The sequence below is a fragment of the Podarcis tiliguerta genome, assembly GCF_965153285.1.
Source record: "Podarcis tiliguerta genome assembly, chromosome: 2".
Lineage (NCBI taxonomy): Eukaryota > Metazoa > Chordata > Lepidosauria > Squamata > Lacertidae > Podarcis > Podarcis tiliguerta.
In genome coordinates, this window is record NC_139535.1 from 54421855 (window position 1) to 54448039 (window position 26185).

General features: G+C 43.2%; 1 protein-coding gene and 1 long non-coding RNA gene across 17 annotated transcripts in view; one reads left to right on the forward strand and one right to left on the reverse strand.

Moving 5' to 3' along the window:
• LOC310672442 overlaps positions 1-2776 on the reverse strand; it is a 131253-nt gene extending 128477 nt beyond the window's left edge. The window contains exon 1 of the long non-coding RNA XR_014508583.1: positions 2533-2776. This is a non-coding gene — a long non-coding RNA (uncharacterized lncRNA). The remainder of the gene's footprint in view (positions 1-2532) is intronic.
• On the forward strand, positions 1156-25029 carry LOC310672337 (NACHT, LRR and PYD domains-containing protein 3-like). 16 transcript variants are annotated; one of them, XR_014508521.1, is made up of 11 exons: positions 1156-1269; positions 3769-4057; positions 5695-5715; positions 6932-8648; positions 9893-9979; positions 11004-11171; positions 11643-11725; positions 11790-11915; positions 12437-12606; positions 17488-17608; positions 20245-20400. XR_014508521.1 is itself a non-coding variant. In XM_083429393.1 (7 exons), exons 2-7 carry the CDS (start codon positions 3787-3789, stop codon positions 12534-12536), a joined length of 2364 nt encoding a protein of 787 aa, XP_083285519.1. In that variant the 5' UTR covers positions 1157-1269; positions 3769-3786; the 3' UTR covers positions 12537-12656. The 16 variants fall into 16 exon arrangements, 3 of the variants coding, with proteins under 3 accessions (XP_083285519.1, XP_083285518.1, XP_083285517.1); XR_014508520.1 differs by having other exon boundaries at positions 11643-11915; XR_014508523.1 differs by lacking the exon at positions 11004-11171.
• The last annotated feature ends 1156 nt before the right edge of the window (positions 25030-26185 follow it).

The window sequence follows — 26185 nt, forward strand, 5'->3', positions numbered from 1 at the left end:
CAACGCTACCTACCTGAACCTAGACATGTTGTTGCCCATGGTGCAGCCACTGTTTCTAATTTCTACAAATGTGCATCACATAACACCCCGTCTTGGCCACCCTGTTTCCCAAAAAGTGGGAAACACATAAAGAGATAAAAATAAAGGGGGGAAGGCTGCATGGAAGGAAAAGGCACTGGTCAATCCTGGATGAATGAAGATTAAGAAAACTGCATTTTATTTTAGAATAGGAATCAGAACAATGGTTCTCAGAAACAAAGACACTGATTCAGTGATACTAAATTCCTCATGATAACAAGAAGTCATAGAATGGTAGAGCTTGTGTCTTTCTGAAATGCAAGCAGTTCATTGATAATGACACAACCCATCATTAGAGTACAGTATTCTGTGCAAGTTGTGCCTTTCCATTAGTGAAAATACAAGGCAGGGGTAGCCAACACTGTCTTCTGGCTGTTGGACTACAATTCCAACCAGCCCCAGCCAGCAAGGTCAGGGGCAATGGGAGTTGTAGTCCAACAATATCTGGCAGAGGGGTACCCTGGGTTAAGCAGAAGTAAAGTCCAAGGTGAATATGTTATTTATAGACAAATAGGTGCGTGGTTGTTTTAAATGTTGCCTTTAATGCTGTAACCCGCCTGGGACTTTAGGGTGGAGGGTGGTAAATAACTAATTAAATAATAATTAAGTTGCATTTATTTTTTACCAGTTTTATTGTTTTATTAAGTTGCCTTTTCAACAATAGATGTTAAGTCCCCCTGAAAGAGTGCAGTTTCTATTTACGCTGAGCCCCAAATGGTCTGTGTCACCAACCGAAAACGCTCGTTGGCCTTGAAACGGGAGGGGGGGCGCGCAACAACATACACACCACCCTTTGCCAACCTATTGCCCTCCAGAAGTTTGGGTCCACAACTCCCATTACCCCAAACCAGCGCACCAATGATACCTGGGGGCTGACAGGAGTCGTAATGCATGCCATTTGGAGGGCACCAGGTTGGCGAAGGCTTCTATCCGCACAGCATATCATGGCCAAACTTGGCCCGCCAGATGTTTTTTGGGACTACAATTCCAATCATCCCCGACCACTGGTCCCGTTAGCTAGGGGTGGTGGGAGTTGTAGTCCCAAAACATCTGGAGGGCCAAGTTTGGCCATGCCTGATACGCAATCGAAAGTCTTGACTTAGGACACCTCTCTCCCCCTCCCCCGCCGCCTGAGCCACGTCACTTTCACTTTCCCGCTCGGCTTCTTTATCCTGGACTGACTCCGGAGAGGTGATTCTGCTGCCCATCGTCCCCCCCACCCGATGCCCCTGCAGCGCCAGCCAGCCAGCCAGCCTGGCCTAGAGACGGCAGCGAGTAGGTCGTGGGCGGCCAAAGGAGGCGCCATTAGGAGCTGGGAGGAAAGTCCCCCCTGGGTGGTGGCGGGAATGTGCTCGCCTTCCAGTCCGGCGGAGTATTTCCGCCGGTGCGGCCAAGCCTTGTCGCGCTGTGGGCAGGGGAAATGGGGCAACAGGGCCCACTTGAAACTGAATAAACGACGAGGCAGCTGTTTAATGCGACCCCCGCCCCGCTCGTGTCGCAATGGACGGGGTGGCGGGAGGGTCGCGCCTGGGAGCCGCTTCCTGACAAGCCCACAAGGCCGCCTGGCGGCTGGGCGGAATGGGAGGTGTTTTCCTGTTGGGGCGGAGACGAAGTGAAAGCTGAGAGGGACAGGCATTTGGTGAGAAAGACTTACTCGAAACCTTTTGTGAAGAAGGAACAGTTCAGGCAGGACCTGGCTGATGATAATGACCGAAGCCGAGCTGTAGAGCGCGTCTGAAAAGCTGGGGGTGTTTTGCTCAGAAGGGCGAGCGGGGGAGAAAGGGCTGTGGGAAGAAACCAAACTTGTTTTTGAGTAGTAGGTGATTTCTTTCTAGTTCATTATGATCCTAATAATAGTAATAATAGTAATTATTATTATTATTATTATTATTATTATTATTAATACTCTGCCCATCCCGCTGGGTTTCCCCAGCCACCCTGGGCGGCTCCCAACAGACTATTAAAAACAAGAGAAAACATCAAACATTAAAAGCTTCCCTTAACAGGGCTGCCTTCAGATGTCTTCTAAAAGTCAGATAGTTGTTTATTTCTTTGACATTCTTTAAGGATTTAAAGCAGTATCACGTCACTTTGACCTCAGACCTCATGGGGGTCCAGACTATATTTTGAAAATAAAAATAAAAATGAAGGAATTCCTATGCCCCACAAATAACCCAGAGATGCGTTTTAATTAAAAGCACACATTCTACTCATGTAAAAACACCAGGCAGGCCCTACAAATAACCCAGAGATGCATTTTAAATAAAAGGATACATTCTACTCGTGTAAAAACACGCTGATTCCTGGACCGTCCGCGGGCCAGATTTAGAAGGTGATTGGGCCTCAGTTTACCCACCCATGCTTTAAACCAGGCATGTCCAGCCAGGTCGATTTAATGCGGCCCCCGTGGTAGTATATGTCTTGGGGTAAAATCTTTTAAAAAGCTGGTCAGACCTCATGCATGCTCACTTCATCAAATCTGGCCCTCTTTGAAAAAAGTTTGGGCACCCCTGATTTAAACAGTCATGGCTTCCCCAAAGAAGCCTGGGAACTGTAGTTTGTTATGGGTGCTTTTAGGAGATGCGTGTTCCCCAAACAGAACTACAATTCCCAGGGTTCGTTGGGAAAAGGAAGTAATTGTTAGAACTGCTCTGTGAACTGTAGCTCCATGAGGGGAACAGGCGTCTTCTAACAACTCTCAGCGTGAGTCCAGGTTGCTTTGAGGGAAGTAATGACTGACTTTTTTTTTTTAAGTGATATTTTATTAAGTTTTACAATCAATAAACACACAATACAAATAGGCAAATACAAAAAGAAAAAACAATACAATAACATACAAACAATACAACAACAAATATGGAAGAAAAAAAATATAGAAAATAAAAAAAAAGTTAAAATCAATCATTATGTCCTTGTATTTTTTAACATTAACCTGGATCTGCGACTTCCCCAGACCTTCCCACTCTGTATTCCAGATCTTATATTCTGACAGTAAATTCCTTCCCACTATCATATCTTAAATTCACATAATCTTAATCTTTAAATTTTTATGCTGATAGTCTTTTAGGTTCAATCTGGTGTCATCAAACATTCATTATCTTATAGTGTTTCTGGAAGTAATGACTGACTTAAGTGGGATAATGCTTATCTAAAGGTGTGGCGCTGATGAGACCTCACTAGTGCTTGCTTCTAGAGGGCTGGGTCAAAAGCAAAAGCTTCCCAGCTTGCCACGCATCTTGTGGACCTTTTTAACCCAATTTCGGGCAAAAACGTCCTCGCTGCACGCTTCCACAGAACATGATTAATACAGGACAATCCTAACCACATCTATCAGAAGTAAGTCCTACTTAATTAACTGGGACTTAGTCCCACATAAATGGATTTGGATTGCAGATTTACATCCCCTGTTCAGGCAGTACAGTTCCAAAGTGGTTCTTGTTTTGGAAATATGCAGTGGCAGATGTAAATACGGAGTGGATGGCTAGGTGGGCTGCTTCTGTGTAATATGGGTACGGTAAAGACCCACACATGGATCCTAAAGTTGGTATGTGATGTCAGTGTTATTCCCTTCCCTTCTGTCCACCCGGAAACCTACAAAATGTATTCCAGAGGCCTTTCTTGTGTGAGTTACTGCAGGATGGGCAGGCGACATCTTTTCTTCTGGCACTTGATATGGTTCTTTGCTTGCAGCCTGGCTGTGAGCTGGCGATGGAGTCAGGAGGAGGAGCCACTATGCAGGACTTCCTACTAGACGCCTTAGAGGATCTTGGCCAAGAAGATTTTGAGAAGTTTAAGTTTAAGTTGCGTACTGCAGCAGCTCCTGGGGGTAAGAATATTCCACTTGGACGGATGGAGAAGGCAACTCGGGAGAAGATGGTGGAGCTTCTGGTTGAGTTTTATGAGGAAGAGGCCGCTGCCCTGATGATAACTATTTTTGAAGACATTGGTCTCAAGTACAATGCTTCTAAACTCAGCAAGGGTATGGATTTGTACTCACCTAGATATAATGTGCTATATAATTGACTGCAGTTCAGTATAGCTAATAATCGCTTAGAGCAGGGCTCAGCAAACTTTTTCAGCAGGGGGCCGGTCCACTATCCCTCAGACCTTGTGGGGGGCCGGACAATATTTTGATTTTTTTTATACGTAAACGAATTCCTATGCCCCACAAATAACCCAGAGAGGCATTTTAAATAAAAGCACAAATTCTACTCATGTAAAAATACCAGGCAGGCCCCACAAATAACCCAGAGATTGGCTGGATTTAGAAGGTGATTGGGCCGGATCCGGCCCCTGGGCCTTAGTTTGCTTACCCATGGCTTAGAGGCTGTTCATCCACCCCTAGTTCTGCTCATGTCACAATTTTACAAGTTCATTGTATTTTTATTTTTCAAAAGTGACTCCTTTCTGTGGAAGTTCTCTGGCACAAAACAAAAATTGCCATTGCAGGTAACAAGAGGCTGGAAGGGAAAAGGGGAGGAAAGGAAACAGCAGCCCTTCACACAAATCCTTTCCAGACTTGGGGTGACACATTATTTCTTTCTTTTTACTGCTCTTCTGTGAAAAGCTGGTATATATGAAAACTTCTTATTTTTAAAATAAAGTAAAATAATTTGGAACGTGTGCACACACAGGTGAACACATATCTGTGAGCAAGCCTACAAGTGGCCTAGATTTCCTGGCTTGGAGCCACACATACATATTTTTAAAATTATTTCTGACTGTTCTTCTGTGTCAATCTGGTATATTTTAAAACTTGTATTTCAGTTTTTATTTTTTTACAAAAAATTAAAAGGTGCATGTAGGGGTAAACAAACACCTGCTTGCATTCCCACAAGGGACCTCAGGTATCCAGAACTTACGATGGGCAGGAAAGTACTAACTGAGGGAACAAGGACAGCAACACACAGTGCAATACATCCCATCAAGCCCCACCGCTATTGAGGACTGGAAACATTGAGATAGATTTTAGAGGCACTAAATTGAAATTGCTCCTCTGTGGATGAAGGCACACATACACACAGAGAGAATATAATTACTCGTGTTCACATTAGTGCCCTGGTGTAGACACAGCCCAAGTGAAAGTAATTCCTTTCTGACAGAAACCTTCCAAAACGTTCTCAGATAGCTGGGGGGGGGGGGACGTATTTTCCTCAAGCCATTCAACCAAGCAAAACTTTTTTAAACACTGTCCGTTTACTTTCATTTGCTAAAATACCGTTCCATTTGTTCCGAAACTACATAGCAAAGGGAGGGAGAGACTTTTAAACGCCAAGAAGAAGGAGGAAATGAAAAGGAAGGAAAGAACTGATCAGATGGAGGGATGAGGCATGGGGGGCGCTGCATAAAATAGGGTTGGGATGGGCACATGGGGCTGCCATGCTGCAGGTTGCCCACCTGTGATGCAGATGATATAGAACTGAATTTGATTCCAAATGCTAGTTGACCTAAAGCCCCAAAGCCTGTCTCAAAGCTGGCCTGAACTTAGATTTGCAGGAAGGGGCTTGGTATGTACAGTGATCCTTTCAACTTTCCTATACATTATGAGCACCAGATTTCAAAACCTACTGTTCGCAATACAAAAATGTCTGACCAGTTATTTTATTTCTTTTTCAGAGGTTGGGAAGCAATTTCAAGGTATGTAAGCACCTCATCGTAAGCCATTGTAAGTTTTAGTCTAGAACTCAAGATAAGTGGATCCCTTGTCCTAACTTTTCGAAAGCAGCCTAGAGAGAGCCAAACAGACTCTCGAGGCTCAGTAATTTGTAGAATATGTTTGAAGGAGAAAAGCAAACAAAAGTGGATAACCACAGGATTGTGAGGCAAAACTGCAGATATCAGGTAAGCATGGCTTCTGGGAGATGTAAGTACCGGTATTTGCATCGCTCTCTAATTTGGGAATATTGCACTATACCAGTATTAAGAGGGGAGGGAGTGGTAATAGAGAGCTGATGCTAGACAGAACAGGACTAGAGTTATTCCTCTAGCATTGCTGATGAGCTCTAAAATGGTCAGTGGTGATCAGCATCTGGCCTCCCAAGAGATTGTTTGTGGCTCCCAAAGATTCCCCCACATTTATTTTTTTTGTTTTAAGTAAGCTTTCTTTAATTGCTTGCTCCTATGCCCCTCCTTTTCTTTTTTAATCTGTTTAGCTTCTGCTCCCACAGGTATATCTGTGATACCAAAAGGTTTTCTGTGTCCCCAAGCCCCTCCCTTCAAAGTTGACTTTTTATTTATTTTTTAAAATCCTGACCACTCCCAGACATCCCCTGCTGTAACCTTCTGATGCCAAAAGGTTTTTCTGAAAACTTGTTCTTTCCAAAGCAAAAAAACAAAGATACAAATTGACCACACCCACTTTCCCCTCTGTGACTACAGACACTTTTTTACCAGCCGTGTGCACTTTGACCTGCCCATGAATCAGTACATTTTCATATGTATCTTGTTTATGATGGGGGGAAATACAGATCCCATAAAGTAGAGCCAAAGTGAAAGATATGTATGCTAGTTTAGGTTTTCCCCAACGATAGGGACCATTCAGAAACAGTGCAGGCAAACGGTATGCCTGATTCAGGGTATTTGAATGTTTTAATGTATTTTTAAAAGTTTGTTGGGAGCCGCCCAGAGTGGCTGGGGAAACCCAGCCAGATGGGCGGGTATAAATTATTATTATTATTATGAACTCTGCAAACTTGCAAACACAGACCTTGGTAGTCTTGAGCAAAAGAAAAGTTCTTTAACTTAGAGGGTCTGCATAGACAAGGGACCACTGGGAAATCAAGGGTGCCTGGCATCAGGCAAGCATGTTGCAATGCCATGGCAGGTGATTAATCCTTCTCTCTGTCTATACTAGATTACAAAAAAAAGTATGCTGAGAATGTGAAGGAAGAATACTTGCTAACAGAGGACAGAAACAGTCTCTTTGGTGAGAGCACCCCATTAAATGCCCGCTATATAGAGTTACTTATCATCAAAAAACACCGGCCTCAGAAGCAGAGGGAACATGAATTGGTTGCTACTGGCAGGCTGCACATGGACATCTTGGAAACCAACAGTTCAAATTATTCATCAACTGATATACAAAGCCTTTTTGAACCTGATGAATCGGGAATAGCCCCAAGAACCGTGGTGTTGCAAGGAGCTGCTGGTATTGGTAAAACGATGACCGTGCAGAAGATTATGCTGGGCTGGGCTGCTGGGGAGCTGTACCAGGATGTCTTTGACTACGTGTTCTGTATTCGCTGCAGAGAACTAAGCCTTGCTGAAGATGCCAGCAGCCTAGCTGACCTTATTGTAGATCAGTGTCAAGACATGTATGCCCCAGTGAAAGGGATTTTAGCCCACCCTGAAAAGCTGCTTTTCATCATTGATGGCTTTGATGAGCTTTGTTGCTCCTTAGAGCTCGTAGGAGACAGTTTCTGTGATGATCCTTATTCAAAGGTGTCCATACAGGGTGTTCTGAGCAGCTTGTTGAGAAAGAAGCTTTTGCCCAAATCCTACCTGTTAATCACCACAAGACCTGGTGCTGCAGAGAGGCTGCATGGGTGCTTGAAGTTTCCGAGATTTGCGGAGATCCTTGGATTCACTGAGAAAGGTCGCCGTGAGTATTTTTTCAAGTTCTTTAAAGATGATCAGAAAGCCAACCTAGCACTGAGATTCATTGAAAATACCAGTGCAGTCTCCACCATCTGCTTCATCCCCATGGTGTGTTGGATCATCTGCTCTGTCATCAGAGTTGAACTGGAAACTGAAGACGAGATTGCAGACACCTTGGACACCACAACAAAAGTCTTTGTACAGTTTTCTCATAATCTCCTTAAGCATGAATCTGCGAAAGGGAAGAACTCCTCTCTGAATGAGCTTGGAAGACTCTGTTCCTTGGCACGGGCTGGCATCCTGGGACAGAAAATCCTCTTTGAGGAGCAGGATCTCAAGGAGCATCACTTGGAGGTTTCTGCTCTTAAAGACCTCTTTCTAGACAGAAGAACATTCCAGAGGGGGGTTGGCCGGCACAACCTGTACAGTTTTCTCCATCTTTGCTTCCAGGAGTTTTTTGCTGCCATGTGGTATATTCTGCAGAAGGACTCAACGGAAGTTTCAGATAACAGTTTGGGGGACTTGAAGACACTTTTAGCTGAGTGCGAGAAGCCAGGCAATGAGCATTTGACATTAACGGTATGCTTCGTATTTGGCCTGTGCAGTGAAAAGGTGCGCATCTTTCTTGAGCAGACTCTGCAGTGCAAGACATCTGACCTTGTGAAGCCTTTCTTGCTTCAGAGAGCAGAAGAAGTGGCGACTGAGGAGCCTCCTCGAAAAGGTCATTGCCTGCTGAAGTTTTTCCACTGCCTGTTTGAGACCCAGGAAGCAGAATTTGCAAACCGTGTGATGCATCATTTCCAGAATATTAACCTTTCTTACCAGATGCTCTCGGTGCTGGATTGCAGGGTTTTGGCATTCTGCTTGCAGCACAGTAAAATCGAGGATCACTCCATTAATCTAACATTTTGCAGGCTGAAGTCTTACCACATGAAAGCTTTGGCTCCAGGAATAAAAAACTGTACAACTTTAAAGTAAGTGATGCCATCATAATGTTTTTTTAGGAACAGCAAATGCCAGGCATTTCACGATTTGAGTGGAGAGCCTTTGTGTTGGGCACTGATTTGTTTTTTCCTTTGTTACCAGGATTACTTGTCAAAGGAGGATAGACACTCCCAGACTCAAGCACACTGTGTTGTAGTGGTGGAATAGTCATGTATTCACTTCTTCACCATTTCTGAAACCATATGAAATCAATGTGGCAATATATGCCTTGTATAAATGCCTTGCTATCAGTAACCATGGCTCAAAATCCCTTCCAGTCTCCATCTTTGGCTCAAAAGCTCATGTAGTCTCCTTGTCCCCCTGCCTAGAATAGTATGCACAGGAAGGTGAAAAGCCCCTGGTTTCCCTGGCTTGAAAATCCTAAACCAGCGAAGTCATGCATGTAGATGGGAGATGTATACTGGGCTTGGAAAAATAAACGTTGATGGTGGTGTAACTAATGTATTCTTGGTCACCAGTCTATTTCTCAATAGAAAGTTTGAAATAAGGAAATAAAGGGTATATTCCCATACACACCTACCTGGATGTAAATCTCCTTGAACTCAATAGGACCCTTCAGTAGCTATGCATAGGAGTGCATGGAAGGTGTGTTATTTTTCCGCTAAGTACACAGGTGCCAGCCTTCCCCATAAAAGCTTTGTTCTGTTCTCTAACACCCAGAATTGGTTGGCACTGTGGTAAGAGTGCCCATCTGCTTGGCCGATCTAGATTTTCACAGAACTCAAAAACCTGCAATTAGAAATCTCTGTGTGTTCAGTCAAAACAAATTGCTACATAGATTCCAATGTGTATTACAGCTACATTTTAGTTATGACAGAATTCTGGCTTGTGGTTGTTCTTGGACCAGAACCAGTACCATGTTTGGAGAACAGAAGGAATGCATTGGGGAGCAATAAGTGTGTAGGGGCAAGGAAGGGAATAGAGCGTGGGATCTTTCTTCTTGCCCATAGCACCCTCAGAAAGCCACTTCCTCATACACAAACTTTTAGTATGGTAATCCCTAATTTTCAAGTATTTTTCTGTAAATGGCTAGAAGCCTGCTCTTTTCATAAGGAAGTGGAGACTTCACACTTCTGTGTGAGCTATTAAGTTTCTACATTGGATGGTCCAGTTCCAACTATGCAGACCCAACTTCTTATATTCCTCCTAGATTTTGAAGAATCAGTCCTGAATCTTTTTTCATCTTTCTCATTCTCTCTCTTTCTCATTGTAGCTTTGGAAGTAACAAACTTGGAAACTCAGGAGTGCATGTTCTTTGTGCCACTCTGAAGGAACTAGACTGTAATGTGACTACTCTAAAGTAAGTAACAAGGGAGCAGAGACACATACAAAAAGTTGGGTGTATGTATGACGTCTTTGTGGGCTTGGAGTTCAGATTATTTGCTATCTGCGCACTATTCCAACGGGGTGCAGGGTCTGTGGGAGTCTGGGTGCAACTAGCTGGAGTGAGAGAGAAATTTCACAGTGGGAAGGTTTTTAGACACAAGTAGCCAGACACTGGTGCTGAGAGCAGGATGCAAAGACAGAGTAAGGTCTGGGAACAAGACCAACAGGACCAGGGACAGCTCCACATCAGCAGACAAGTTGTCTCCAGAAGATACAGAGCTCAGCTCCTTATAATTTCCTCTTAATGACTGCTCAAGTCATTACACTTCCAAATAAAGTGGGGGGAGGAAAGCACTCTGGCCAAGTAGCTTCCTAGTATGCCTTCTGGCACATAAGGCAATGAGGAAAGAGGAATGTTAGGTATTCCTCATACTGACTATTCAACCTGGCAACTTGGCTTCGAGTTGCATGTTAAATTCTGGAAGTAGACTGAATAATAGTTTGCTTGTAACTATATATTCCGTAGGGGACGCGGGTGGCGCTGTGGGTAAAACCTCAGTGCCTAGGGCTTGCAGATCGTATGGTCGGCGGTTTGAATCCCCACGGCAGGGTGAGCTCCCGTCTTTCGGTCCCAGCTCCTGCCCACCTAGCAGTTTGAAAGCACCCCTAAGTGCAAGTAGATAAATAGGTACCGCTTTATAGCGGGAAGGTAAACGGCGTTTCCGTGTGCTGCACTGGTGCCGGCTCGCCAGAGCAGCTTCATCACGCTGGCCACGTGACCCAGAAGTGTCTCCGGACAGCGCTGGCCCCCGGCCTCTTAAGTGAGATGGGCGCACAACCCTAGAGTTGGACACGACTGGCCTGTACGGGCAGGGGTACCTTTACCTTTTATATATTCCTTTGAGTCTGCTCTCACCAAAGCTTTGAGGAAAGGATAATAGTGCTTAGATATAGTGTGTTATCTGCCTATGACCTTGCGTCCATTTTGTCCCTGCCAGTCTTGATGAGAATTACCTCACAGATGCTTGTGCCCAAGAACTTTGCACCATTCTGAGCACCAGCCACACGCTCTACAACCTAAACCTTCAAGACAATTCCTTCTCAGAGGTTTCTGTGCCTTTCATCCGCCACCTCATGGAGACCTGCCCCAGCCTGACTGTTCTGTCGTAAGTGCTGATAAAGGGTGGGAGAGAGAACTAACCTTGCCTTTCAGGAAACTGATAGGATTGCTTTGCTGTTGTCGCTCCTGAGGCCAAAGAAGTGAAGTGGCAGGATGGGCGGAGTATTTTGACTGAATGGCAAAGGGTTAAGGGCAGGTTTCTCAGAGCATATCTGACCTTACAACTTGTCACCAGAAGAGTTTGCTCTTTATAAGCAGATTCCAACATAACAAATACACACATTTATGCTGACATCACACACACTTCCATCCAGAAAAAGAGAGGGTGGTTAAAAGAAAAGGGAAATTGCTGTTTCCAGTTCCTTTACATGGGAATAAAATGGTTTGAGCACATGATGTAAGGCCAAAAGCTGAAGCCAGTAAAACTTTCCATTCTGCTAGCACGCTCTCCTCCTGCTCTCATTTAGGTCCAACATAGAGATTGATAGTTGTGTAACCACCCAGTTCATCCCACCAGATTTGCTCCTGGCCGACTGAAGACATACTACAGACTTGCCAGATTCAATTAAAGCTATGGTGTCTTGGACATAGGAAGAGAAGGAAGGAAGGAAGGAAGGAAGGAAGGAAGGAAAGAAAGAAAGAAAGAAAGAAAGAAAGAAAGAAAGAAAGAAAGAAAGAAGTTGCGATGATGCTTCTTGCTTGCCTCAAGGATACATTGCAGCCAAGCAAACACACTTGAGGGTGTGGAACAGTGTCAGTGAGGAAGAGGGAGAGAGGAAATACAACCTAAGTAAGGAGAGTCCTGAGGGTTGGAGGGCTGCATTCGGCTTTTGGGCTTGAGATTCCTTTCCCCTGCCTCAGTCACATATGTCCAGCTCCTGCATACCCTTAAAAAATATCACTCACTTCATTATCTTAAGTTAAATCACTGGATCCTTCCTCTCTCTGCTGCTCACTTCATATCATAGGATATGAAGACAGAAGGTAGCATTGCAGCCCACTCCACTCATAAAAACTGCAGCTTCAGATCCTGGTACAGTGGTACCTCGGGTTAAGTACTTAATTCGTTCCGCAGGTCCGTTCTTAACCTGAAACTGAAGCGCCACTTTAGCTAATGGGGCCTCCTGCTGCCGCTGCGCCACCGGAGCACAATTTCTGTTCTCATCCTGAAGCAAAGTTCTTAACCCGAGGTACTATTTCTGGGTTAGTGGAGTCTGTAACCTGAAGCGTATGTAACCTGAAGTGTATGTAACCCGAGGTACCACTGTATTCATTTGTACTCATTCCTGGTTATCTTTCCTTTTCTTCCAGGTTGGGTAGTAATGGATTTGGTGAAAAAGGAAGGAAACGCTTGAAACAGCAAGAGAATAAGTTAACTAAGTCAGGACGTCGTTTTTTGTTGTGGCTGTGACACATTCTAATTTGTGTGCTCTGGATCAACAGCAGTCATGTTACCAAAGGGCAGCATTGTACTGAATCAGGTAAACGTGCTTGTAGCTGCAGGTGGGAGTTCTAGAGCTGAACATTTTTTTAGTTGTTGAAAATGCTTCCCAAATAGGAAGGAATAAATGAACAGTCATTGGATTAAAAAAGTAAGCACTTTGATCAGCTATCTGATTTTTTCTTTTAGTATTTTCTTACATAACCTAGCAGCCTTGTTTTAATTCACTTTAATTTGTATACCACCTTGCTGTATTGCTCTCCAGAAGGCAGTTTACAAGCTGAAGAAACAACAAAATTAAACAACACCAATCACACATCTTATTAACGATCCAATCCAACACAAATAAGGCAAATAAAAAAAATATGGCTTAAAACCAACAACTTATATCCAATAAAGTAATATTCAACAATCCATTAGAATATAATAGTACACTATAAAATTAAATTTCAAAATACCAACAAATAACAATTAAATAGAAATCCACTATCAACAATTACAATAAATCATTACTTAAATTATAAAGATAACAGCAAAATTACAATACATAAGATACCGCAATACATAAAAATTCTTGTAAAAAGGTCAAATTGAGCAGCAGGGGCACATAGTTCATGAAATTTATTAAAAGATTCCCCCCTCCCCAGGTCACACAAAACTCCTCTCTTCCAGCTGCTTTTGCTGTTCTTAAAGCAAAGGCTGTTGAGAAAGGCTATTGCTCAGCTCTTTTGCTCTTTTGCTGTTCTTCACACTGCCCAGCCAAGGGAGCTGACAAGATGCCGAGGCAGTTGTAGTTGTTAAAATGAGACGAAGAAGCAAGGTGTTATGGCTACTCACATCTCCAAGAGTGGATAGAAACTAAATATTCTCATAGCTTTATTACAAGTCCTGCAATTTTTGTCCACTAATGTGAAAGTTGGCAACCATGTTATGGTATCGACTAGGGTTGCCATATTTTGAAGATCACATTTGCGAACTTCTACTTTTTAACTTTGGATCGCTATGACGACACTTATTTTACATACCCACGAAAAAGAGGATATGTCCTGGAAAAAGAGGACATATGGCAACCCTACAACAAATCCAGGTCCTGTTCAAACCCTAGTCAAAATAATTTGCAGAGCTGTATGTTGATGTATAGTAACAGTGAGTGTATTATATAGAGGGGGTGAATCAGGAAGGGGTTTGCATGGAATCCTGCACTGTGTGGCCACTGTGAGAATAGGATTCAGGACTAGATGGGCTATTGGCTTTATCCAGGAGGACTTTTCTATGCTCCTCCAAGAACATGTTCTGCAAATCCATCACCATCTTTGTCAACTTTCCCTAGACACATTCCAGTTTTTCAGTTATCCTAAAACTGCAGAACCCAGAAACGGACACTGTCTTCCAGGTGAAGTCTGACCAAACCAGATTAGAGTTGTACTATTACTCTTGTGCTCTGGATACTATATGTTCATTGTTGCAGCCTAAAATTTAATTAGCCTTTTTAGTTGCTGCCTACTCCTGTTAACTTGTGGCCTGCTAGAAACCATAGGTCAGGCATCCCCAAACTCGGCCTTCCAGATGTTTTTGGGACTACAATTCCCATCATCCCTGACCACTGGTCCTGTTAGCTAGGGATGATGGAGTTGTAGTCCCAAAACAGCTGGAGAGCCGTGTTTGGGGATGCCTGCCATAGATCATTTTCACATGTGCCATTATCAACTCAGGTATCACACATCCTCATTCCTTAATATAAATAAATAAATAACATATTTGTACAAATACAGAACCTTACATTTATCTCTGCTGAAATTCATTGTTGGTTTTTTAGTAGTTCTCCGCCCTGTCATGAAAATCTCAGTTCCTTTTTCAGTCTTCTAAGGTCTTAGCTACCCTTTACAGCTTGGCATTATCTGCTAATTTATATGAACATCCCTTCTTTCATGCATGTCATTTGCCTCCTTCATATATTTTTTCTGTGTATTTTATTTAATGCTTATTTGTGGATTTTAATAGTACTAATATAATGACTCTAAATATAAACTAAGTAGAGCATATCCATGAAAATAAATGGCAAAATGTCACATTAAAACTAAGAAAAAGCGCACTGTTATTTATTTATTTCATTTATGAGTTGCTTCCCATGAAACATCCTGAAGTGATTAACAATAAAAGCATCCGACAATAAAACCATATTTCAACATTTTAAAATCCCAGCTCAAGTACAGATTGGGATAAGAATTAACCTTCCCCCGCCCGTAAGTGACACATTTCAGTCAAAGTAAAGCATTTTTAATGGGAGAGTTAAGAAAATGTTTAAATCGCTTTTACTGAAATCAGTGGGATGTGTGTTGTTGTGTGCCTAGTCTTCTTTCCCCTTATTACTAACTCATAAAGAGAAGCATGGGAAGTGAGGTGGAAGGCGGGGCGGGAAGTGTTTTGCATTGCCATCAGAACATAGGACGATTTCAGCCTAAAGTGGCTTCAAGGAGATGAAGGTCCATAGCCTGGGTGCTACCCCTGATAATGCCTAGTCATCTGTACTTGCCGTTCTTCCACTCAGATGGTGCCTTTAGAAAAGCATCCCCAGCAAACGTTTGCATTTCTTCTGAATGTGGGAGCAACAGTGTGGCTTTTAATTAAAAGCAGATGTAACATTTTATTGTGCTTCCCTGGGGATTTTTGTTCTCAGAAACTGTTGGGTCATGATTGTTAGGTCGTATTAAACATCCATCATAAAAGAGACAGCCCTAATGTGCTTATGGAATGTTGCAATTGTGCTCAGCGGACAGCAGCAAGACACTAAAACAGCTTTCAGTTAGAATTACACAACTGAAACACAGGTGCCTTCATTTCCCCTTAGTTATGGCCTTAGGAAGTGATTCATGGCGTCCAGAGATAGCAGGAGTACCTGCTTGCAGGGGCGTAGGAAGGGGGCTGCGGGGTGTGTGGCTCACCCCAGGTGTCATCCTTCAGGGGGGTGACAAAATGGCACACCACGGGGGTCGGCACTTACCACGGGGCCTGGCCTGGCCAGCACGCCGAAGCCACCCATCACTCCTGGGCATAGCTGTCAACTTTCAGATTTGAAAATAAGGGATCAGCAGCCTCACCTGTCGTGGGGACAGTCTACGGGATATCTAACAATCTGGGATAGCAGCAGGAAGCAGCGGGAAACGGCGTTGGAATAAGGGAATTTCCTGCAAAAAAAGGGAAGGTTGACAGCTATGCTCCTGGGAGTGACGTGGCTCAGGGCCCTGTGCTGCCTGAAATGGCAGCATGGCGCTTGTGTCCACCAGGCAAACTCCATGGGCAGTTCGCCGCTTCGCCCCCCTGGGCGGATACTGAAACCGCCCCAGTGTGCGGATTGCCCTGCCCCCGTCGCTTTGGGTGCCGGAGCAGCTATCTACACCCCTGCCTGCTTGATGGTGCTAGTATCTCTGGGAAATGAATGGGACATATTGAGCAGCCCATTTTGCACGGAAGGTACCCATTTGCTCAGAAGCAGAGGGAGCCCCCTTGGTAGTTCGACTTTTTCAGAATTTTCAGGGGGTGGCTTGAGAGAAGGCATTCTCTGTGGCAGCCCCTAAGTTGCAGGCTTCCCTTCCCGCTGAGATGTGTCTGGCACCTTCATTATACAGTTTCCATTATAGGCTGATGATGTAACTATTTATCCTGGCCTTCAGTTAAGTATTTTTAGGAAGCACCGTACTCTTGTGACCCCAATTTGTTTTAAACTTTTTAATATCATGGGAGCAGTTGTGCTATTCTGATTGTTCCATCAGCCCAAGCATTTTTGTTTGCATCCTTTCTTAAAGAAGAATACAGGGCACAGATTGCTTAATAGAGTACTGTCCGTACTCTTCTGCGGTTCCCCAAAGAAAGGAGAGACCTATGGAGGGGGACAGAGGCAGCAGGGTGCGGGGGGATGACTCGTGGTTTCAGTTTTGTTTACACAAATGCACAGAGTATTGGAAACAAGCAAGAAGAACTTGAGCTCATAATACAGGATTGCAAATGTGACTTAACAGGCATTATTGAAACCTGGTGGGATAAGACTCATAACTGGAATGTAGAAATTGAGAGAACAACCTGTTCAAAAGGAAAAGATCGATTTCATTTCCCAGAAGGTGGAAGAAGCACGGGGGTGGGGGTCCATCTCTCTTGGACCTGGTCCTCACCAAAAGGGAGGAACAGATCAATAAAGTGAAAGTACAGGGAAACCTGGGAGGAAGTGATCATGTCCTCCTCTGTTTCATGATACAGAGGCAAAGGAAAGCTGAGTGTAGTCGGACACGCACTCTGGACTTTAAGAAGACTGATTTCAAAAACCCGAAGGGATTACTGTGTGACATCCAATGGTAAAATATACTCAAGGAGAAGGAAGTTCAAGATGGATAGGAGTTTCTTAAAGGTAAACTATTGTAGGCACCATCCCAACAAAAAATTAAAGTGTGAGGCACCTAAAGAAACTGGTGTGGCTGCATAAGGAGCTTTCAGATGAGCTTCAGGTATAAGAAATGGAAGAAAGGAGAAATTACGAAGGATACATGAGTAGTCAACAGTTGCAGGGGAAAAGTCAGGTGGGCCAAAGCTCAGAATTAACTCAGGCTTGCAAGAGAAGTTAAAAAGGATTTTTAGAATGTTTCTTCGGCTGGATGGCCCTCAGAGTCCCTTTCAAGTCTACAATTCTATGACTCTTATGTTTTTACCAGTGTTTCGGTTTGGTATAAGTTAAAGAATAAATTTACTTTGCTTTTGTCTCCTCATACTTCCTTATTTTACAATGAAATCACCTCACATGCAGGCGACATGCGCAGTGATCTTACATCTTTGTATAAAGCAGAACTAGACTGAATTAAAAACAACAACAACTAGGCAGCGGGTTTAAATACTATGTAAAAATTACTAATATGTTGACTGATTTTCTCTGCAGTTGTATCAGTACTTTCAAATAAGAGAAGTTCCATATTGTTTATTAAGGAAATGTGGGCCTTTGAGAGCGGAAACAGAATTTGAAATATTATTAGCATCAGAACACAATAAGGGTTTAATTGGTAAGGCCTGTATTATAATTATTAAATTGGATAAGAAGACTGGTACATTTATTAAAAAGGGCTAAAATATTTGACAAGAATTAACAGAGAAGGAATGGAAATGGGTGTTGGTTAGAATACCAAGACAGTATTATAACTACAGATTTCAAGGAAAATGCCCATGAAGTCCAATATCAGTGCAGGTATATTCTCAAATAAATGCTGGAGCTGTGATTTGAACTAAGCAGATAGCTTACATGTTTTTTTTGGAGTTGCCCAGTAATTCAAATTTATTGGCATGCTGTTAGAAATATTAGAAATGGCTGGTTATTTATTGGTAAAGGTAAAGGTAAAGGGACCCCGGACCATTAGATCCAGTCGTGGCCGACTCTGGGGTTGCAGCGGTCATCTCGCTTTATTGGCCGAGGGAGCTGGCGTACAGCTTCCGGGTCATGTGGCCAGCATGACTAAGCCGCTTCTGGCGAACCAGAGCAGCACACGGAAACGCCGTTTACCTTCCTACCAGAGTGGTGCCTATTTATCTACTTGCACTTTGATGTGCTTTCGAACTGCTAGGTTGGCAGGAGCAGGGACCGAGCAACGGGAGCTCACCCCGTCGCGGCGATTCAAACCGCCGACCTTCCAATCGGCAAGTCCTAGGCTCTGTGGTTTAACCCACAGCGCCACCCGCGTCCCTATTTATTGTTAAATTACTCTAAAATATTATTATTTGAAAGGTACAGTGCATGACGTTGATTTGCAAAATGTTTTAAATTGACTAGCTGTGGCACTGCAAAAGGTGGCCTGGAAAAAGTACAATGCCATCAGTAACAGACTGGGTTGAAACTTTCTGGAATATAGTAAAAATTGTTTTCTTATGTGAACAGCCTTAGGAAGTCCAATAGAAAAAGTTGAAAAATTTGCAACCCCACTAGGTGGCACTCGTGATGTTTCTCCAAAATGGGTTTGATGCTGTGGGAAAATTCAGGTGACCCAATGTCTAGACCCTGAATGAATTCCACAAACAGAATTTCAGGAATGGAAGTAACCAGAGGTTTAGCTCAATGAAACCCCTCCCCCCCCCCGAATATTGTGGTCCTCTCTTCAAGTAATCAAGCAGAAAGTTTGTGGGGAGGGGAGCCAGTGGTGTGTTTAGAGCAGGGGTAGGCAACCTGAGGCCCGGGGGCCGAATCCGGCTCAATTGCCTTCTCAGTCCAGCCCGCTGACGGTCCAGGAATCAGCATGTTTTTACATGAGTAAAATGTGTGCTTTTATTTAAAATGCATCTCTGGGTTATTTGTGGAGCATAGGAATTTGTTCATTCCCCCCCCCCCCCCAATATAGTCCAGCCAACCACATGGTCTGAGGGACAGTGGACCAGCCCACAGCTGAAAAAGGTTGCTGACCCCTGGTTTAGAGTGCTGGACTAGAGCTGGGAAGAACCAGATTCAAATCCCCTCTCAGACATGAACTAGACTAGGTGCCCTTGAAGTAGTCACTATATCTCAGCCTAATCTATCTCACACATTTGGTGTGAGGATAAAATGGGGGTGGTCAAGAACCATGTATGTTCATTGGAAGAATAATGGGACATGAATGCAGAAATATAAATAAATAAACAGCCTGTAGCTATGTATGAGAGAGAAATGCCCACAATTTATAGAATCCACATGGGTTGGAAGTAGAAGCACGATCGGTCCAGGAAAGGATTGTCCTCACGTGTTGACAAAACGTTTTTGGCTGGCAGAATTGTGCAGCTAGCTTCATTGCTTCTGGCACGTTGTATACCAAGTATGTAACCAGCTACTGTCATTTTCCTCATTTTCCTTTTCCTGCCTTTATTGTGGGCGGCAAATTGTTGCCCTCCAGATGTTTTTCGACTCCAGCAAGTCCATGCTGGCTGGGGCTGCTGGGAGTTGCAGTCAACAACAACTAGTGGACACCAGTTTGGCAAAGGCTGAGCTGCAGTGTGTACCTAGAAATTCCCACTTCATCAGAGAGCAGTGGGAAGGAAGCAGCAGCAGAGTGATGATTTAATCCAGGGATCAGCAACCTTTTTCAGCCGTGGGCCCGTCCACCGTCCCTCAGACCATGTGGTGGGCTGGACTATATTGCGGGGGGGGGGGGGATGAATGAATTCCTATGTCTCACAAATAACCCAGAGAGGCATGTTAAATAAAAGCACGCTGATTCCCAGACCGTTCATGGGCTGGATTTAGAAGGCGATTGGGCCACATCTGGCCCCCCGGGCTTAGGTTGCCTCCTGACTTAACCCTCAGCTAACTCTGTCCATCAAAAGAGCCGAGTATGGTAAGTTCAATACTGTTCTTTTTCTTCCCCAGTTATCCTTAACTGTAAGTGAAATTAGAAGGATGGAATCTTTCTTTCTTTCTTTCTTTCTTTCTTTCTTTCTTTCTTTCTTTCTTTCTTTCTCTCTCACTGATGAGGAACAGAGCAAAAAATCTGCCTGTGATCAGCACTTAAAAATGTATCAACCTCTGTCTGAAAGCAAATGGAGCTGCACACATGTTGGTTTTCAGACAGATTGGCGAGAAAACTGAATTCATAAATCGGTCAAATTCTGGCTCCAGGATTTGTCTCTTGACAGCTTGTGGGTTGGGCTGTGCTGAAATTCTTCCTTTACTTGCATTCTTCAGACTGGCTGCAATGTTTATAGGCAGAGGCAATCCTTACAACATCCTAATTGGTTCCATGTTTATTACATGCCCGCCTTATATAAACCTAGCAGGAGGACTCCTGAGAGCCCCAGGCTGCTGAGAAAGGCTGGCTGCTCGTGCAGATCGCCTAACAAGGTGGGTACAAGTATCTCTCGCACAGGCTTGTAGCTTGCCGCCAAGAAAGTGTGGGATGGGGAGTTTATCTCTATGTGCACATAAATGTTTTACTTTTATTAATTAAGGCTATACCAGTGATGTTAATGATGATGATGATAATTTTACTGTTACCTGCACAAGTCCTGGGGCAGCTGTAGGTCAAGTTGCAGTTGGAGCTGCCAGAGCACAGCATCCTCCTGCTGCCTTTCCCTCTATTTTTCACCTCTTTGTTTTCATCTTTCTGTCTACCTATCCTCTGGTTACTTTCTCTGTCCGCTTCCCTTTTCTCTTCCTCAGCTTCCCTCAGCTCCATTCTCTTGTTCCCTTCATTTCCCTCCATTTTATCTTTTCAATACTCTTTCCTGCCTTTCTAGCCTCTTTCCCTCTTCCCACTCTTCTCCACATCTCTCACTTTCCCCACTTCTTCCTGGGACATATGCTCTTACATGAATGCATGTCAAGCTCTAGGTTGTTTGAAATGCAGAAACATGAGACTTGACTCCTGTATTTCTCTTGGTTTGCAGAAATGTCCGAAGGTTCGGCTGCCTGTAGCACAGAACAGAGCAGAGACAGATTGTAATGGGCAAAAATATGACCCAGTAGCTAAAAACTGAGGTAGAGAGATGGAATGTTGCAATTTCCCACCCATTGGGATAAACAGCTTTCCTATTTTGTAAACCACTTTGAGGGTTTTTTGTTTTTTTACAACCAAGCTGTTTTCATAAATTTTATGAAACGAATTATGAAATAAATGCATCTGTCTCAGCAACTCTTTAGGAAACCCCTTCGTATAGGTAGGAGCGTAACAGGCTGATCATAAATGAAGGCCTTCAAAAGAATATTAAAACTAAATGTGTGTTGATTCCTATGGGAAAGAGAGAACTCGGCTCCACTGCAGCATACGCAGAAGCTGCTTTTCTCCACCGATTCTTTAAGCAGTCCTTTAACCTGGCAACAGGACATCTTTGTGGGGTGGGACGCTGTCTCTTTCCCTTCCAAGAATGCAAAAGAAAGTTTTTTCTTCTCTCTTCCCCATAACAGGGCAGAAGAGCAGGACACTGTCTGTGTACGAGAGAGAATATGCGGTGTTCCTGCATGTGTGTATGAGAGCATGTTTTTGACTGCCTCTGTGTGTGTGTGTAAGAATGTCTGCGTGCTCTGTGCCTGCATAAATAAACTTTGTTTGTATAAACTAATCTCAAAGCTGGGTACAATACTAATAAAACATGATCCAATTGTAATTCTAAAAACTACAAAGCAGGCATGAGCAAATGCACAGGCCAAATAATACCTATTAGTGGCTTAAATGTCATTCTCCCCACCCCAGCGTTTCATGACATATTTTTATGGTAGTGTACACACCAGAGAGGGGGCAGCGATTTCGTCATCCAGTGCATATTATCTGATTTGTCCCCATGTCTGCAGAACCCCTCCAAAGTATTCAGTTAAGCTGTCATCTGCGCATGTGCTGTCATCTGCGCTTGTGTATCAGATGTCTCCATTGTGTACCTCAGATTAACTGCAGCTTACATTTTAAAACCAAATAGGAGCTACTTTGAGGGAAAACACACCAAACAGCAGTATTTCTCAAGTAGTTACAGGATGTGTATGGATTGTGGCTAATGTCATGCGTACTCTGCTTCAAACACCAATGGTGGCTACGCAGTAGAACTGGAGTAAATGGTAATGCATACACAGCCACAGATTCAATCTGGGGCAGTGAATAGGCCCTCAGTTGGCACCGAAAGCTTATAAGAGCGTAGTAACCACAGGAACATAGGAAGTTGCCTTACATTGAGTCAAGACTCATTGGTCAATCTAGCTCAGTATTGTCTGCAGCAGGGTTGGAGAAACTTTTCTGGCCAGAGGGGGTTGGATCTTAATCTCCCCACACCTGGCAGGTCCAATTTGACAAGTAGTTGACGCTTGAAGTCCTGTACTTTGAAAGCCCTTTGCAAGCAGCCCCATGCTGTTCCTTAAACTTCTGAACGTTGGAGGTTTAAAAAGCAGCAGTTGTTTACAAAGGGCTTTCAAACAGCCCCCTGCTCTTTGAACATCTGGTTTTTGGAAACCTTTGCAAGCAGCCCCATGTTCCTGCATCTCTCTGTACTTACCTGTCCATCTGAATGTCTGTGAGGGAGGTGTGTGCAGGTGAGCCACACTCATTTTGAGCACACCTACCAGTGGCATGGGGTGGATAGCTGACAATGTGTGGCTCAGGTTAGAAAAGGTTAGCCGCCCCTTTTTTAGAGCCTTGTAGGCCATGTTGTGAGGGTGCCCTGAAAAGTGTGTAAAAAATATTGTCAATAAATAAATAATAACATACCACTATTCCTCTGTCAAATGTGTACATCCTGCTACGTGTGCTTCTAAGGGTGTGTTTCTCTGTTTTTCCTCTCATGCAGACTGAATCCCTGTTGAGGAAAATTTCTCCATCTTCGACCTGCTAAAGATCCAGAAAAGTTGCCCATTTCCCCCTCTCCAAACAGCTAAAGATGAATAAAATTATTGTTTATGAAGAGGAAGACTTTGAGGGGTTCAGGAAAGAATTCACTTGCAGTGTTCCTGACCTACGTAGTGTAGACTTTGGGGACTGCATTTCCTCCCTTAAGGTGATTGGACAACCTTGGCTGGTCTTCCGGGATCCCAACTATAAAGGTGTGGGTTTTGCATATGAAGAAGGTGAACATAAGCACATCCAGTTAAGTAATAACATTTCTTCTATCCAACTAGTCACTGAGGACTTGGAAGATCCTCAGATCACACTTTATGAGCACCCTAACTATGAAGGGATAAGCAAAGTGATAAAAGAGGAAACCAACCTAAGTTATGGGTATTTCAATGACAAGGCGTCTTCCCATATTGTCCAGAAAGGTGCCTGGCTCCTCTATGAACATCCAAGGAGAGGTGGTTGGTACTATATAGCTCGAGAAGGAACGAAGCTTGATAACTATGGCCCTTTGTATCATTTCCATGATAAGTGTTCCCACGTGTATCCCCTTAAAAGTGGCCGGCCTGTTATCACTAGCAGGATCTTATGGGACCGCATGAACTTGGAGAGTGAGAGGGATGTGATGATTGATGAGATAAATTGTATCAACACCACAGAAACAGAGCAGACGTTCACCACCACCAGCAGTCGAACCTATGAAATATTCACAAGCCACAGCTTCAAATTAGCAGCCCCTACCCTTCAAATAAATGAGAGTTTCAATTTAAGCATAGATCCGAGCACCAACCTGATAGTAGAAAAAGGAAAGATTGACTCTGTTACTACTGTAAACAAAATCGAGGTGACCATGCCAGCCAAGGTCCCAAAAAAATCAGAATTGAACATCCAGGTGATCATGAAGGTAGCCACGGCCTCTGTTCCTGTGGAGCTGATCATCACCAATAATGGTAAATCAAGGACGGAAAATGGGCAGTATCGTAGTGTGTCAGGACGCAACATCACCACCAAATACAGCATGAAATCAGTGAAAAATTAAGCAGAGGACCAGTAATCACCAAAAGCAAAATGACCATGCCAGCCAACAACCCACTTTCATTTTGAAACGAACAGCTGTAGATTCAAGAAGAGCATTTCTCCCTTCCTGTGAGGAAGACCATTACCTAGAAATGGGGAGATGGGGCTGGACAATGGGGAGTATTGCAATGTGTCGAGACTTTAACAGCAGCACTGAATATATCGGAATATATGGGAACATTATTCTCACTGTCTCATTTCTCTGTTCATTCCCTCTACCCTGCCACACCTGCCTTACCCACTTGCATGTAGAGAAAATAATTAGGATTTTATTGTCTACAGTATGCTTCCCACCTTCCCAGCACTTTTATGGAAGTTTAAACTTCCAACCCACTCTTCTAATTTTGCAGATATTTGTATCTGAGTGGGAAAATTGTGTGTGTTAGTTCATTGTGATTGGTTGAACGTAACCTGTCCTAGGAAAGAAAACATTACCTTTTTTTAAAAAAATAGAAAACTGCATTTCTTCTTCCATGGAAAAATAAGTACTTGGCATCTGGAACAAGGAAAAATTATTAAATAATATTTTTTTGCATGTTCCTTGATCTGCTATTACTGCAGACATTAAAGACACTATACCAGATGAAATTCCTGAAAGGAGCAAGACTCCGATGCTGGTTTCGAGGGACTGATGAAGAGGAACTGAAGGGCAAATTGATAACAGGAGGACTGTGTAATTCATATAAAAATATATAGCAAAGAAATCTGTAATCCACAGTTAGTACAATGAACTAAAAAATAGTCTCACTTCACTGACAAAAGACATCCGACAGAGAGAATCTAACAGAAAGTAGCTGTTAGGACACAGGTTGGTAATAAATGGCTTGCATGCTCAATTAAGCCTCCACAGCAACTTTGTATGGTCTACAGTTCTATTTATGCTTCTTAAGTTATATCTGATTTTAAAAATGATTTCTAGGGTGAATGGTTGCAGATATGCACCTCCTCAACTGCTATAGTTAAGCACTCTGGAGAACATGCTTCTGCCAATTTTGTTTCATTGTATTTTTGCATCATGTATTAGACTCCAGCTGCTGTTTGGATGCTTTTCTGCTTATTAAACCAGACTGGTGAATATCTCAGTACAACTATACGTATATGATTATACTCTTCAGAAATGGCTCACAGAATGCCAGCAAGAAGGGGGTGACAGGGCTGCATCATGAAGAACGGGGGGGGGGGGGTTGACATGTGGTCCTCCAGGTGTTACTGAATACCAGCACCCATCAGCCCCAGCCAGGTTTGGCAGTGATCAGGAATGGTGAGAGTTGTAGTCCAGCAATGTTTAGATGGCTACATCTTTCACATCCCTCATCAAGAGGTTATGAGATAATTAGATGACTCACAGTGCAGTCCTATACTAAGAGGTAACTCTCACTGAGTTTAATGAGGCTTCCTGCCATTTAATTATGTATAGCATTACAGCCTCACACTTTTACATCTAATTCAAACTAGTCCACTTTGCTCATTCCAGTATGCAGACAGACAATAACTTTTATATTCTACCCAAGTTTCTTAAAGCTAGATTCTGCCTGCCAATATATACCATGTATTATAATGATCTTTTAGAACCTCCCTTCAAAATACAATTTGTTTCAGTAACATCATTTAAATTAAATGAATCTTATTCAGTAAATGAGACAGTATGCCTGATATTTGCATGAATGCCATGTTAGATGCAAGAGCCGAGTATAGTATCTAAGATATTACAGCTTTGTTTTTTATGTAGTACAGAGCATAATAGAAAAATGAGAAAGCAGAGTTCAATTCATTTCACCCTGTTCTTGGCTGAGATAAATTTAATTGCAATCTTCTTACTGTATAACAGTGTATTATTTCAGCAAAATAATGATTGGCGATGGATCTCCTATGGCCCCTGAGGTTGTAAATTAGACATGGACAATTTTTAGGGTGTTTTTAAATATGTAGTTACTGGTAGGTAGCCGTGTTGGTCTGCCGTAGTCGAAACAAAATAAAAAAAACCTTCCAGTAGCACCTTAGAGACCAACTAAGTTTGTTATTGGTATGAGCTTTCGTGTGCATGCACGGTATCTGAAGAAGTGTGCATGCACACGAAAGCTCATACCAATAACAAACTTAGTTGGTCTCTAAGGTGCTACTGGAAGGAATTTCTTTATTTAAATATGAAGGTTAGTCTATACAAACATCACATTCTCTAATAATTGTACTATAAGATTAGGACCTCATATGTCATTATTACACACACACACACACACA

Bases quoted from the DNA above. Each gene is read 5' to 3' on its own strand.
- LOC310672337 (XM_083429392.1), top strand. From the start codon at position 3,751: ATGGTTCTTTGCTTGCAGCCTGGCTGTGAGCTGGCGATGGAGTCAGGA. The intron at 4,058-5,694 runs GTATGGATTTGT...TTTCTTTTTCAG, and splicing joins TGCTTCTAAACTCAGCAAGG to AGGTTGGGAAGCAATTTCAA. The intron at 11,172-12,436 runs GTAAGTGCTGAT...CTTTTCTTCCAG, and splicing joins CCCAGCCTGACTGTTCTGTC to GTTGGGTAGTAATGGATTTG.